The sequence below is a fragment of the Dipodomys merriami genome, unplaced genomic scaffold (genome assembly GCF_024711535.1).
Source record: "Dipodomys merriami isolate MVZ:Mamm:240054 unplaced genomic scaffold, mDipMer1.0.p SCAF_27, whole genome shotgun sequence".
In the NCBI taxonomy this organism is placed as follows: domain Eukaryota; kingdom Metazoa; phylum Chordata; class Mammalia; order Rodentia; family Heteromyidae; genus Dipodomys; species Dipodomys merriami.
In genome coordinates this window covers 9,257,894-9,271,421 of record NW_027204159.1, presented here as the reverse complement: position 1 = coordinate 9,271,421, position 13,528 = coordinate 9,257,894, and the positions used below count along the sequence as shown (strand labels likewise).

The 13,528-nt window shown below is 41.4% G+C and overlaps 1 protein-coding gene across 1 annotated transcript in view; it reads right to left on the bottom strand.

Moving 5' to 3' along the window:
• The window catches only part of Ndfip1 (Nedd4 family interacting protein 1), a 44,960-nt gene extending 33,028 nt beyond the window's left edge, over positions 1-11,932 (bottom strand). Inside the window, exon 1 of the mRNA XM_070036285.1 lies at positions 11,684-11,932. Within this exon, the coding sequence (XP_069892386.1) occupies positions 11,684-11,746 (63 nt within the window). The 5' untranslated portion in view covers positions 11,747-11,932. The remainder of the gene's footprint in view (positions 1-11,683) is intronic.
• Positions 11,933-13,528: the final 1,596 nt, after the last annotated feature.

Below are 13,528 nucleotides of genomic sequence, written 5' to 3'. Positions count from 1 at the left end.
TCACCAATTCAAGGCCAGCCTGGGCCACATAGCAAGGCTCTGTCTCAAAAAGAAAAAATGTCATACTTATTTATATATTCCAAGATGACTATAATGTTTTTATAATAATGAAAACAGTCAAGAGGAATTTAAATTTTTTTCTTGATTAGTAAAATTTACAAGTTTACAATAAGAAAAATACAAAAAAAATAGAGAATAAAAGTACCATAACTCCTTCCAAACTTTTAGAGTTTATATACTTCCATTTAACAGATGGTGGAATTTTCCATCACCAAATATTTTTATCATGTCAATGTAGTATTTAAAAATAAGAATATATTTTTTAAGAGGGAAAAAAACCTCATTTCTTAGAAAGTTTTAAAAATCTAAACTACATTAACTAGGAGCAATGATTGTGACTGGCATATGATTACACCAACCTGCTAAAAGAAAAAAAATCAGTTAAAATGTACTACCTAGTAATTGTTGAGATCCTTTTAAGCATTATTATATATCCTCATTAAATGTAAAATGTTAAATAATGGCATTTAGGCTATATTAACTCTATCTAAAATGGGGAAAAGGGTATTTTCATCTTTCAAAGAATAGTAGATGCTAATAACATACACCAATGATTACCTTTCATGTTCAACAGAATGGAGGCATAGCTCAAGCAGCAGAACACTAAGAATTCACTCTAGTATCAATACCAAAATATGAAGTAAAATAAAATACAACATCTGAAAATGCAATGCAACCACACAAAAGTGTTGAAAATGATCTTTTTGTGAGTGTGTGTGGTCTGTGTGCATGTACGTGTACATGTGCATACCAGTACTAGGCCTTAAATTCAGAGCTTATGTTCTCGTTCAGCTAGCTTGCTCAAGGCTGGCCCTGGACAAATACAGTCATGCATAATCTGGGTATACTCAGGAGGCTGAGATCCAAAGGACTGAATATAGAAGCAATGATCCCTCCCCCCTCCCTTCTCCCTCTTCCTCCTCTTCCTCCTTCCTCCCTCCTCTTCCTCCTTTCCCCCTTCCTCCCTCCTTCTCTCCCTCTCTCACTTTATCTCTCCTCTCTCCTCTCTCTCTCTCTCTCTCTCTCTCTCTCTCTCTCTCTCTCTCTCTCTCTCTCTCTCTCTGTTGGTCATAGAGCTTGAACTCTGGGCCTGAATGCTCTCTCTCAGCTCTTCAGCTAAAGGCGATGCTCTACCACTTGAGCCATAGTGCCACTTCCGATTTTCTGAGTGGTTCACTGGAGGTAAGAGTCTCACGGACTTTCCTGCCCAGTCTGACTTTGAACCATGATCCTCAGATCTCAGCCTCCTGAGTAGCTAGGATTACAGGCTAAGCCACCAGGTACCTAGCAGCAATGATCTCTTGTCAATCAATATAAAATCCCCACCACAGTAGATGACCTTCTAGCCTTACTTAATGCTGTTTGAAATGTAATTGGCAGGTTTTCTAAACCTCTTAAATTTAGTTGGTAAGAAGACTAGAAATTAGAAGCCTTTAACTCCCATATCCTGTTTGGGGAGCAGGAAATGTTTCTCTTTCTCTATTTCTCCCTACATTAATGCTGTCATGCTAAAATACGCTGTTATGCTAAAATAAATCCTTGCTAAAACTTTACCTTAAAAAAGAAAGAATAAGCCAGGTGCTGGTGGCTCACTCCTGTAATCCTAGCTACTCAGGAGGCTGAGATCTGAGGATCATGGCTCAAAGCCAGCCCAGGCAGGAGAGTCCTTAAGACTATTTCCAATTAATCACCAGATAACCAGAATTGGTGCCATGGCTCAAGTGATAGAGCGCTCACCTTGAGCTGAAGAGCTGAGGGACAGTGCTCTGGCTCTGAGTTTAAGCCCCACAACTGATAAACAAAAATTAAAAATCCATGCATGGGACTGGGAATTCCCAAGATGGTATGCAGAATGTGACAAACAATACAATTGTATCACAAATGTGTGAAACCACATCCCTGAAGCCACAGGGCAAAGGTGCTAAGTAACTTCTAGAAATTAATACTCTGTAACTGTAGATACAGCCTCCAAAGAATAAGACTGTTGCCCACATGTGTATGGGTTGGCAATGCTGATACTACTACATGTGAATATTAGAACTAAAGAGTTAAGTAAACAGATGCCAGATGGTAGAAGACATTTCTCTTACTGATAGGAGTGAGGGAAGAAGGGGAAATACTCCCTGTGGTAATAGATTGATCAGAGCTGTAGATATTGGCATGAAGTTATCTCTTCAGGGATAATTTATATAAGAGTTATGGGGCTGTGAGTGCTTATCATATGAGACTCAGGTTCAATCCCCTACATGGAAAAAGAGAAGGGAGAAAGAGTAGGGAGAAAACAGAAGGGGAAGGGAGGGAAGAAAGAAAAGAGAGTGAAGGGAAGGGAGGAGAGAAAGAAGAGGGAGGACAGGGGAGGGTGGAGGGAAAGAGAAAGGGAAAAATGTACAGATGTATAGATATACCAAGAGTAACGCATCCTCATCTATTTCTTTGCTTTGGCAACTTAGAGGGGAGGAAAAGAGAGTGGAGGGAAAGCAGAAAAGGAGACACTACAGATTTTTATACCCATGTTTTATAACCATGGAAGCACATCATCTATTTCTTTGTTTTGCCAACTTAGGAGGCCTAGAAGCAATAACACCCCAGTAACAAAGAATGTATATCGGTTTTTAGTAGCATTTTTCAATTAAAAGAACCAGGCTCCTAGAGGAATGACTAATTCTATACTGATGTAAGAAAATATATAAGAAGACTTTACTGTGATACCCAAAAGTACTAAAAATCCTTAAAAAAAAAAAAGGTACATGAACAAATGATGGAAATATGTCAGAGAAACAAAGAGTTATGATAAACAATTATAAATATATTCACATTGGTATGTGTCCATACAGACTTAAATGTAAGATTTAACTAGCTATAAGGTGTTTCTATACATTTTTTTTTTTTTTTTGGTCTGGTTGTGGGGCCTGAACTCTGGGCCTGGGCGCTGTCCCTCAGCTCTTCAGCTCAAGGCTAGCATTCTACTACTTGAGCCATAGCACCACTTCCGGCTTTTTTATTTTCTGCTTATGTGGTGCTGAGGAATCGAACCCAGGGCCTCATGCATGCAAGGCAAGTGCTCTACCACTGAGCCACCTTCCCAGCCCATTTCTATACATTTTCAAATGTTCCAAAAAATACACTTAAAAATATGAAAAGGATCTGGTAAGTGTTTATCATGCCCACAGCCCTGGGCTTAAACCACAACAAATAAATAAGCAATTTATTTTATTATTTTTAAAGGAAAAGATAAGAAAGCCAAATAAGAAATGACACTTCCAGAGATATAAAAGAGAAATTGAATTTTCCTTTAGAAAAAAATGTTCTAACTTAATACAAGAACGTATCTATGTATTGTGTGGTACGTGAAATATTTAATTTTCATGTTACATTTTAAGCACTGAATGATGAAGTGAAATCATTAGACAATCCATAAACTCTTGTATTTCTATTTATAAACTGTTCAATCTCTAGAAAAACCTCCAAATATCATATTAATTTAAAGGCAACAGCAGAAAGGCTATCAAGGCTTATGGCAAATTGAAGGGAGTGTAAGAAATTAGTATATATGTGTGACAGGAACTGCTTAATCATTAAGAAAACACTACCAGTGTTTTTAAACTTGATCAGTAAATGTAATATGAGACTTTCATTATAAATTAGGTTATTTAGAAAAATAAATCAGCCTAATTAATTGTAATAGCAGGATATGCTAAATGATCTTTGAATATGCTTGCTTTATTACTATCATTGGAGATGACAATACATACTGGACTTGCACATGGTCAGCCACTAGAAAGGATTATAACTAAGAAATTTGTAAAGTCCAAAAAATTCCATACATGATACTTACCGTCTATCCTACTTGTAACAATGACTGGAGGGTAAAAAGACATGATATAAATCTCTAATTACAGATTATTGCTTTCTCTAAATGGCCACTGTCCACTTCTACATAAATACAGTTCTGACTAAGCAATTGTACTTAAAGATAACATAAAGAAACCAAAGGAATCATTTTAAGTCTTAAGAACAAATAAATCAGAGAATATAATTTGAATTTCTTAAAATCTTCTTTTTAAATAAAATACAAAGTGATTCCCACAGCAGGAGATGTACTACTTGATATATGGGGAAATGTAATGTGAAATTACACATAAGACCTATATTAGGTCCTTTCAGCAAGATTCCTGAGGGAAGCTCAATTTGGGTCTTAGTTTCTGTCCCTATCAAGAAGTCTTGCCCTGTTTCCAGGACATCGATAGAATGATTAAGCCAAATAAATCTCCATAGTAAGGAGTCAGCACTGGGATCAAGCAAGAAAATAAATATGGGTCCATAAGAATCCACCAGGGTGGGCTGGGAAGGTGGCTCAGTGGCAGAGCGCTTGCCTTGCATGCATGAGGCCCTGGTTTTGATTCCTCAGCACCACATAAGCAGGGGGAAAAAAAAAAAAAGGCTGGAAGTGGCGCTGTGGCTCAAGTGGTAGAGTGCTAGCTAGCCTTTAGCTAAAGAGCTGAGGCCCAGAGTTTAGAACCCACAGCCGGATCTGTACAGTATTTTCACAATAAAAAAAAAAAAAAAAGAAAAGAAAAGAAAAGAAAAGAAAAAAGAATCCACCAGGGCTACAAAAACTACATGAAGAACAAGGCTTGCCAAGAGTCAACAAATCCAAATGAGTTACAGACTGTGGCTCCAGATATTCACAAACTCTTTCAAAATATATAACAGACTACAAAAGAGCTCTCATATCTTCCCATGATAATATCTGCTTAATATAAGACAATCCTTTATATTTTAGTCTTCACAAAGAAATATATTTAAGTGAAATACTATCTCTGATAGCTGTAGAATTTGCTTCAAATATGGTAGAAAATCTAAATAAGATTGGTCATTAGAACAAAGGAGGAGGCTACAATGCTTGATAAGAAATGTACTCATGCCGGGCGCTGGTGGCTCACGCCTGTAATCCTAGCTACTCAGGAGGCTGAGATCTGAGGATCGAGGTTCAAAGCCAGCCGGGGCAGAAGAGACAGTGAGACTCCTATCTCCAATAAACCACCAGAAAACCCGAAGTGGCGCTGTAGCTCAAGTGGTAGAGCGCTAGCCTTGAGCTGAAGAGCTGAGGGACAGCGCGCAGGCCCAGAGTTCAAGCCCCACAACCGACCAAAAAAAAAAAGAAAAGAAAAAAAAAGAAATGTACTCATTGTTTGAGTTTTAGGTCTGTAGACACAGGTATAGTTCATGTGGTTCACATTAGATCATCTAGAATAATGAGAATAAAGCTAGCTTAGCTCTACTTTATGAAGTTGTAAAGAGATTTAAAATGTAGTAAGTTTTAAATCTGAAAATAAGATCAAACAAGATCGAAGGTGTTCGAGTTCATCATTAGTCTTCCAACCTCTCAGGTACCCTATAATTTATCAGGATAAGAACAAAGGTAGTTGAAATGTGAGAACATATTTATCACTCTGCATCTGAAAGGCAGTGAGTTACAGCTCGCCTTCCCACTATGTTTCTAAGGTAGCAATGTTTATGATTTTGGAACCTGTACCCATGTTGTATAAATAATACAAAACTGTATATTTTTCAAAGGTTTTTTAAACTTTGGACAATATTCTTTTGTTAAGATGTTAAGGAATAAAAGCTAGGAAAAAAAAAAAGAAATGTACTCATTATCTTGCCCATGTATTTGTAACCCCTCTGTACAGTATTTTCACAATAAAAAAAATTTTTTTAAATTGATCATTAGTTCATAATTGCTAAGTCTAATTGGTTCATTAGATTTACTTCACTGCCCTATTTTTGTATGTGTTTGAAATTCTCATTGAAACAGTTTAAAAAGATAAATATTAGTTAATAATTCTAGCTGGGTGCTGGGCACCTGCCTGTTATGCTAGCTATTCAGGATGCTAAGATCTAAGGATCACAGTTTCAAAGCCAGCCCACGCACAAAAGTCTGAGATTATATCCAATTAACCATCAAGCAGCTGGAAGTGGAGAGTTGTGGCTCAAGAGCTCAGAGACAGCACCCAGGCTGAGTTCAATCCCAGGATCAATAAACACACACACACACACACACACACACACACACACACACTCACTTCTAAGGCCAAGTGGTATCGTACACCTATAATCCCAGGATCAACACACACACACACACACACACACACACACACACACACACACACACACACACACACACACACACACACACACACACACACACACACACACACTTCTAAGGCCAAGTGGTATCGTACACCTATAATCCCAGCTACTTGGGAAGACCTCAATTTTGAGCCCCGCCCTGGCAATATAAAAAAATGAGACCACTGGGGCTGGGAAGGTGGCTTAGGAGTAGAGTGCTTGCCTAGGATGCACGAAGCCCTGCGTCCGATTCCTCAGTACCACATACTGGAAGTGGCACCGTAACTCAAATGGTAGACAGAGCACTAGCCTTGAGCACAGAGAGGCTCAAGGACAGTGTCCAGGCCCTGAGTTCAAACTCTAGGACAGGAAAAAAAAAAAAAAGAGAGACCACTCACCTCAAAAAAATAGTAAAAATAATTCTACCACCACAGCTTAAAGAAATAAACTTAATACACTTAAACTTAATAGAAAAGCCAATTAAAAAACAGACAAAGGATTTGAATAGACATTTCTCCAAAGAAGATAATACAAATAGCCAATGCAATGAAAATATCCTCAACATCACTAATCAATAGTGGAAATCCATACTGCAAAGAGATACCATTTCATACCCATTAGATAGTGACTGCACAGACATGAGCATACTTAATAATACTGACTACATTAAAAATGGTTGGGCTTGCAGGTTTAGCTTATGCTTAATATGCACAAGGCCCCAGGTTTATCTCCAGTACCAAAAACAAAACAAAGCAAAAAATAAACACAACAACAAAAAAGCAAAAAACAAAACCAAAGATTAATATGGTAAATTTCCTCATAATTCTAAGTAGTTTTCAAAGAAACAATTTACCCATTTTATCTCTCTATAAATAGCCATGTGTGTTTGTGTGTGTATACAAACATTATATAGACCAGGCACAAGTGGCTCAATGCCTGTGATCCTAGCTACTCAGAAGATTGATATCTGAGGATTATGGTTCAAAGCCAGCTCAAGCAGGAAAGTCCAATTAACCACAAAAAGCTGGAGTAGTAGAGTGACAACCTTGAGCCAAAAAGCTCAGGGACAAACCTTGAGTTCAAGCCCTAGGACCAACACATGCACACACACACACACACATACACACATACACATATATACATACACACACACACGTTATATAAATGATATATATTTAGTAGTTTTAAAACAGAGCCTCACTATATAGCGCTCAGTCTTGTCCTGAACTCACAAATCTCTTGCCTCAGCTATCCCAGTGCTGACATTACAGGCCTGTAATGTGATGTAATGTAAAGTGACTTCTGAAACTAAAAAACAAGTAAAACAAATGATATAGACATTCTTTGGTCCTTCTCCCATGATCATAATTTCATCTAATACTTAAATATGAATAAAGTTTTACCTATGAAAAGACATGAAATTATTTTCTGATCTAGGAAAATGTTGTCATTCTCAGATGTGCTCTCGCTGGTGTTGCTTACAAACAGCAGGAAATGAGTTAAGTCCTAACTGAACAGTGTGCAGTTTTTCTACCTACGTGGCAGTACTACTGTCCACTTAGATTATATTCAAGATCCAAATATCTCAAAACATCTGGCATAGAGTGGAAAATTTTATGATGTAGGCAAAGATCTACTGCAGGAAGGCAAAGAGGGTCTACTGAGTGCTCCACAAGACAAGTTTCTCAGCATTGGGTATAGACCTGTCTTGAAACAGTGTTTCCATGTCTGGATACACAAACTCAGTTTCAAAACTGCAAAAAGGAAAAATAGTAAACAAAATCCTAACACAGGGAAACTGTGAGTTCAGCCTTTCCCTTTCCCTTTTCTTTTTGTTTGCACATGGACGGAGGACCTCTCAGGGGGTAGAATGCAGAACCTGAGGCGCTAGCTTGTCTTTCTCCACTCCAAGGCACTTCTCCACTTCTGGCTTTGCTGGAGATAAACAGTCTCTGATTTTTCTCCCTTGGCTGGAGACCCAACCCAGATCCTCAGATTTGTCTCTTCAGTAGCTAGAATTATATAGGCATGAACCACCAGTGCCCTGTCTAGCCCTTCTGTAAGCTCTGTCACTATGCTAAATTCAAGTTGTACAAATCAATAAAAACCATAAAGACAGCTGGTTTGGCTCAAGCCTGTCTGTAATCCTACCTACTGGAAGGCAGAGGGCTGGGAATCATGGTTTGAGGACAGCCCAGGGAAAATATGTTGTTGAGACTCCCTCTCAACCAATGGCTGAGAGCACAGTAGAGTGTATCCATTATCTCAGCTACACAGGAAGCACAACTAACAGGATCAAAGCCTGGGATGATCTTGGCATAAAGCAAAACCTTACCTCAAAAACAATGCAAAAAAGGCTGGAGACATGACTCAGGTGGTAAACCAACTGCCTTCCAAGAGGCCCTCAATTCAATCTTAGTACAAAAAATAAATGCATTATAAATCATACAGCTTTCATTACATTGGCTAGAGGACCAACTCAATTTGATTAATAAGATCCAAGAGAAGTCAGAATAGCCTTTGGAAACAACCTAAGAGTATCATGCTCCCACCAAGTTGCTGGGACAATTCACTAACATTCTATAATTCAACATCCTTTTAAATATGTATGTGCTCTATAGACAGCAAAAATATTTGATATGGGGCTATGGATATGGCAAAGTGCTTGCCTAGCATGTTTGAGGTCAAGAGTTCAATGTATCTCCAGCACCTAAAAAAAAAAAGAAAGCCAGGCACCTAGCTATTGAAGAGACTGAGACCTGAGGATAGAGGTGTGAAGTTAGCCAGGACAGCAAAATCCACAACACTTAGCTCCAATTAGCCAGCAAAAAGCCAGAAGCAGAGGTATGGCTCAAGTGGTAGAGTACCAGCCTTGAGCAAAAAATCTAAGTGCACAAAGCCCTGAGTTCAAGTCCCAGTACCTCATGCATATATATGCACATACACGCACAAAAGAGAGAAAGGGATACAGATGATATACAAAACATAATTATGTGAAAAAACAACAGTATTAGAATATGGACCATTTCATTGTATATCCAGACTGAGTGCATTTGCACATGTATGTGCAAGAATACACATGTAAATTTGTGATGCAGATGCTTGACATATACATATGAATACATGTGCAAAATGTGTTCAAGAACTGCATGTGTATAAAGATGTGCTTGGAAACACATATAGGTGCTTAACAGAGCATATACACAAATACTGTATGTGTCTGCTGGTGCATATCCTATTTTTGGCAGTGAGTAGGTATGTATGTATATATCCTTATAATCACAACCTAGCCTTGTGACCTTGAGCATGTTCCTGAGCCTCTTTGAGACTTGTCTTCTTCATCCACACTGTGAGAACACACTGACACAAAGGTTTTGTAAAATGGATGCAAACCACTTAGTGCTGATTGATGCACAGTAAATCAATATGTGTCCCTTATCTTTACACTAGGTATACTGATCTAAACTTGTGTATATTTATACAGCTATAAGGTCACAGAATACACATCAAAATATCGACTCTAGTTATCTATGTACAAATTTTTCTACGAAGAATATTTTTTTATGTTTTTATTGAAGTTTTTTTTTAAGAATAAGATGGCCCCTCTCTGACACACCACAATCTTGCCTAATTAAAATTCATTACGCACTAGACTGGGCAATAAATAATTTTGATACTCCAATAAATTTTCTTATTACCAGCACTCTTATCAGCATTATCCAAGAAGATAGCAGTAGAAGGAAAACCCAAGATGCTTGTTTGCCTTATCCAAGTCAGGATGAAGATAATGAATCAGATGACACTACAGGACACAGGTGATTTGCAAACACATTGGTGACAGGTGACATGGGATTTGAATTTTATTAAAGCAGAAAAGAATCTTATTAAAGCAGAAAAGAATCTAGAGGGGATGGAAATGTGGCTTAGTGCTCGCCTAGCATGCATGAAGTCCTGGGTTCGATGTCTCAGTACCACATAAACAGAAAGATGGTAAATGGCGCTGTGGCTCAAGTGGTAGAATGCTAGCCTTGAGCAAAAGAAGCTCAGAGACAGTGTCCAGACCCCGAGTTCAAGCCTAGGGCAGGCAAAAAAATAATAATAATAAAGTACATATATATATATGTGTATATATATATATGAAATCTAGAGTCTGGTCCAAGGTCATACCAAAATGCACTTATTAGACTCCAGGCTGTTAAGAGATTCGTGGGTTATATTGTTCTGCCACAATTTGGGGGAAATCTCTATGAGACCAAGAAGCCAAATTCTTATTAGTCATTCTGAGCTTGGGGGGGGGGGGGGGGAAGGGGCCCGGTGACAACACCCAACGAAAGACGGCAAAACAAACCAATAACTGACAGCACCAGGGTTAATCTACACGTTTCAATGGTATTGGGTTTTTCCTTGTTTGTAAAATACAGAAAATGTAGCATATCTAAATCGCGACATTTTAGTTTCATAAAGGCAGGTTGGACATTTGTGTGAAAATTATGCCCAAGGCATTTGAAGCATCACACAACACAGTGATCCGCGGTTCCAATCAACATCAGCTACTACTTGGCTCCATTCCCACAATCACGATGTGTTAGTTTAATATCTCTTAAAAATAACCAAACAAACAAACAAACAAACCCCGAAATAACAACATCAACAACAAAAATCCTCTGCAGAAGGTCTTCGCAAAAATTCCAAAGAAAAACAGCTACAGACAAGAGAGTAAAAAGCTGGCAGCCCTTTTCCCTGGGGCCTCAATTTCGAGATAATAATGCAATCATCCCCCATACATTTCCTCCCCAGATATGTTATTACATCTCTCAAAACGTCACTTCCAAGGGATTAGAACACTCGCGGGCACACGCCTGGTGGCGTCACCGACGCGCTACATTTTTGGGGCAACACCTCGACCAAACATCGCCTCTCTTGCAGATCTGCTGCAAACTGCGGGCTCGTCTCGCTTCGTTTTTACTTTTGTCTTGAAAGCGAGGCGTGGGGGAGGGGCGGGCCGGGCCTGACCGAACCGACGCGGCCCAGAAACCCTGAGTAATCGCATCTCGCTGCGGGGGAGCCGTCGCCGCAGCACCAGCGATTTTTATCTTTTCTCTCCACCCAGTTTCCTTTCGCATTTCATTCCCCTCCCCCTTTCTTTTTCCAGTGACATCAAAAAAAAAAAAAAAAAAAAGCAAAGGTGGGAAGGGGAAAAATAAATGGCCCCAGGTCACTGCCTACTCTGAGCCCAGAGTTCGGACTCGGGGACCCACCCGCCCGGGGAAATGCGGGAAACCAAAGCCGTTTCCACCCGGGATCGCGAGGGGGGCCGCTCAGGGTCCGCAGCGGCCTGGAATGGAGGCCGAGGCCACAAGGCCCGGGCCCAGCGCGGCCTGCCAAGCCCCGGCGTCGAGTTGCCAACGGGCCGGCCCTGTAGAGGTCTGAAACGGCAGGCGGGGCCAGGGTCCAAGCTCTAGGCTGCGGGACGGAACTCGGCGCTGCTCACCTGCTGGTACCGGCTGCCGCAGGCCGGCTCGACCGCCGCCAGCGCCGCCAAAGCCAATGCCATCACGCAGCCGGCAGCAGGGGGGGAGCGCGCAGGAACGAGCTGAAGGGACGCGGGCGCTGCGGCCTGGACGCGTAGGGAGGCCCTGAGGGTCGCGCCGCGGGTGGGGTCTTGATGGCCGCCGCCGCTCCGGGAGAGACGCTCTCCTCAGGCCGTAAGCACCACCGCTGCCGCCTAGGCTCCGCCGCGGCCCCTGGGGAGGAGGCGGAGACGACGGACGACGGCGACGACGCTGCGCGCCGCCCCGCCCCCAACTCGCACCGCCCAGCCCCACCGAGCCGCGCCCTGCGCCGCCGCGGCCACATCACCTCGGCTCCCCCCTCCGCCTCAGCTCCCCAGTCGCCGGCAGGCCCGCGGCGCCTGCGGAGGGCAGTAGTCTGGGCGCCCGAGCCGGCCACTCCCTGGAATAGCCACAAGATCAAGGTTCTCATCCACTCCCACCCTCACTGCCATCCTATAGGTCAGGGGTCAGCCAACGACAGGGCGGGGACCACACTCAGCCCCGTCGCCTAGACCAATAGTCAGCGGAAGTCCAGTGTCCACAAATAAAGTTTTATTGGGAACCCAGCTATAGACCCTCGTCGAGGGCCTGCAAATCCTAAGCACTTGTTCCCTGACCTTCTCCCTGAATCCTTCCCAAGGGCGGATAGTAGCTTCGTGTTTAAACATTCTTTAGTATCCTAACAGCTTAGCCTCTGGATCCAGAGACTATATTTCCTCAAGAAAACTCTCAGAGGAAGGGATGTGAAAGTCAAAACCTGATCTCAACAAGAAATGCACAAAGGCCCTGCTGAGAGGTGGGTGGGAGACAGAATGGCCAATTTCTCAACCGATGAAACTGTGCCTGGAGAGATTATGCATTTTACCCAGTGACACAGAGCTGGACTGAGGTACATTTGCAGTGCAAGCCTACTAAGCCAGCTTAATGATTACCACACAACTGAACGATAAGCTGGGTGAAGACACAGAGTATTTATCTTTTAAAGCTGTCTTCCACAGTGTCCCGCACATAGCTACAGGGCAGCTCTTCTGTTTCTTTAGATCATATCCAGCCATCTGGAATTGCGTCTAACTACCTGTCCAATGCAGGAGGAAAACCTCAATCTTTGAAGCTTGTTGCATTTCCCATATCTTCTTAGTAGTCTCAGTAAGATCATCTTAGCTTCTAATTTTTCAGATTAGTTAAATTTATCTATTAACTTGCCGGTGAACTCAGGGCATTTAACTTGGCCTGGCAAGCACTCCACCAATATACCTGTTTTGAACCATATTGAAATGTCTTTATAAAGGATCAAACTGAAATCAAGTCTAGGTATTTTTCTTTCTCACTTTGAGATCTCTATCACTTTCCAAACTCCAGGTTCTCTCTTGTTCTTTCTGTTAGCCTCATACATTCATCAACAAATTCATCCAAGCTGTAAGAGTCTACTTTGCCTCAGTTGTTATTTATTTTGCGTTGTTTTTTTTTTTTCTTGTCAGTTGTGGGGTTTGAACTGTGGGCCTGGGCGCTGTCCCTCAGCTCTTCAGCTCAAGGCCAGTGTTCTACCACTTGAGCCACAGTGCCACTTCTGGTTTCCTCGGGGTTTACAGGAGATAGGGGTCTCACAAACTTTCCTGCTTGGGCTAGCTTTGAACTGCAATCCTCAGATCTCAGCCTCCTGAGTAGCTAGAATTACAGGTGTGAGCCACTGGCTCCTGGCTTGCATTGCTGTTTGTGTAGTGTTATATTTGAAAGGCTTGATAGATGGAAGGCAAGAACTCAACCACTAGTCTTCATCTGCAGTC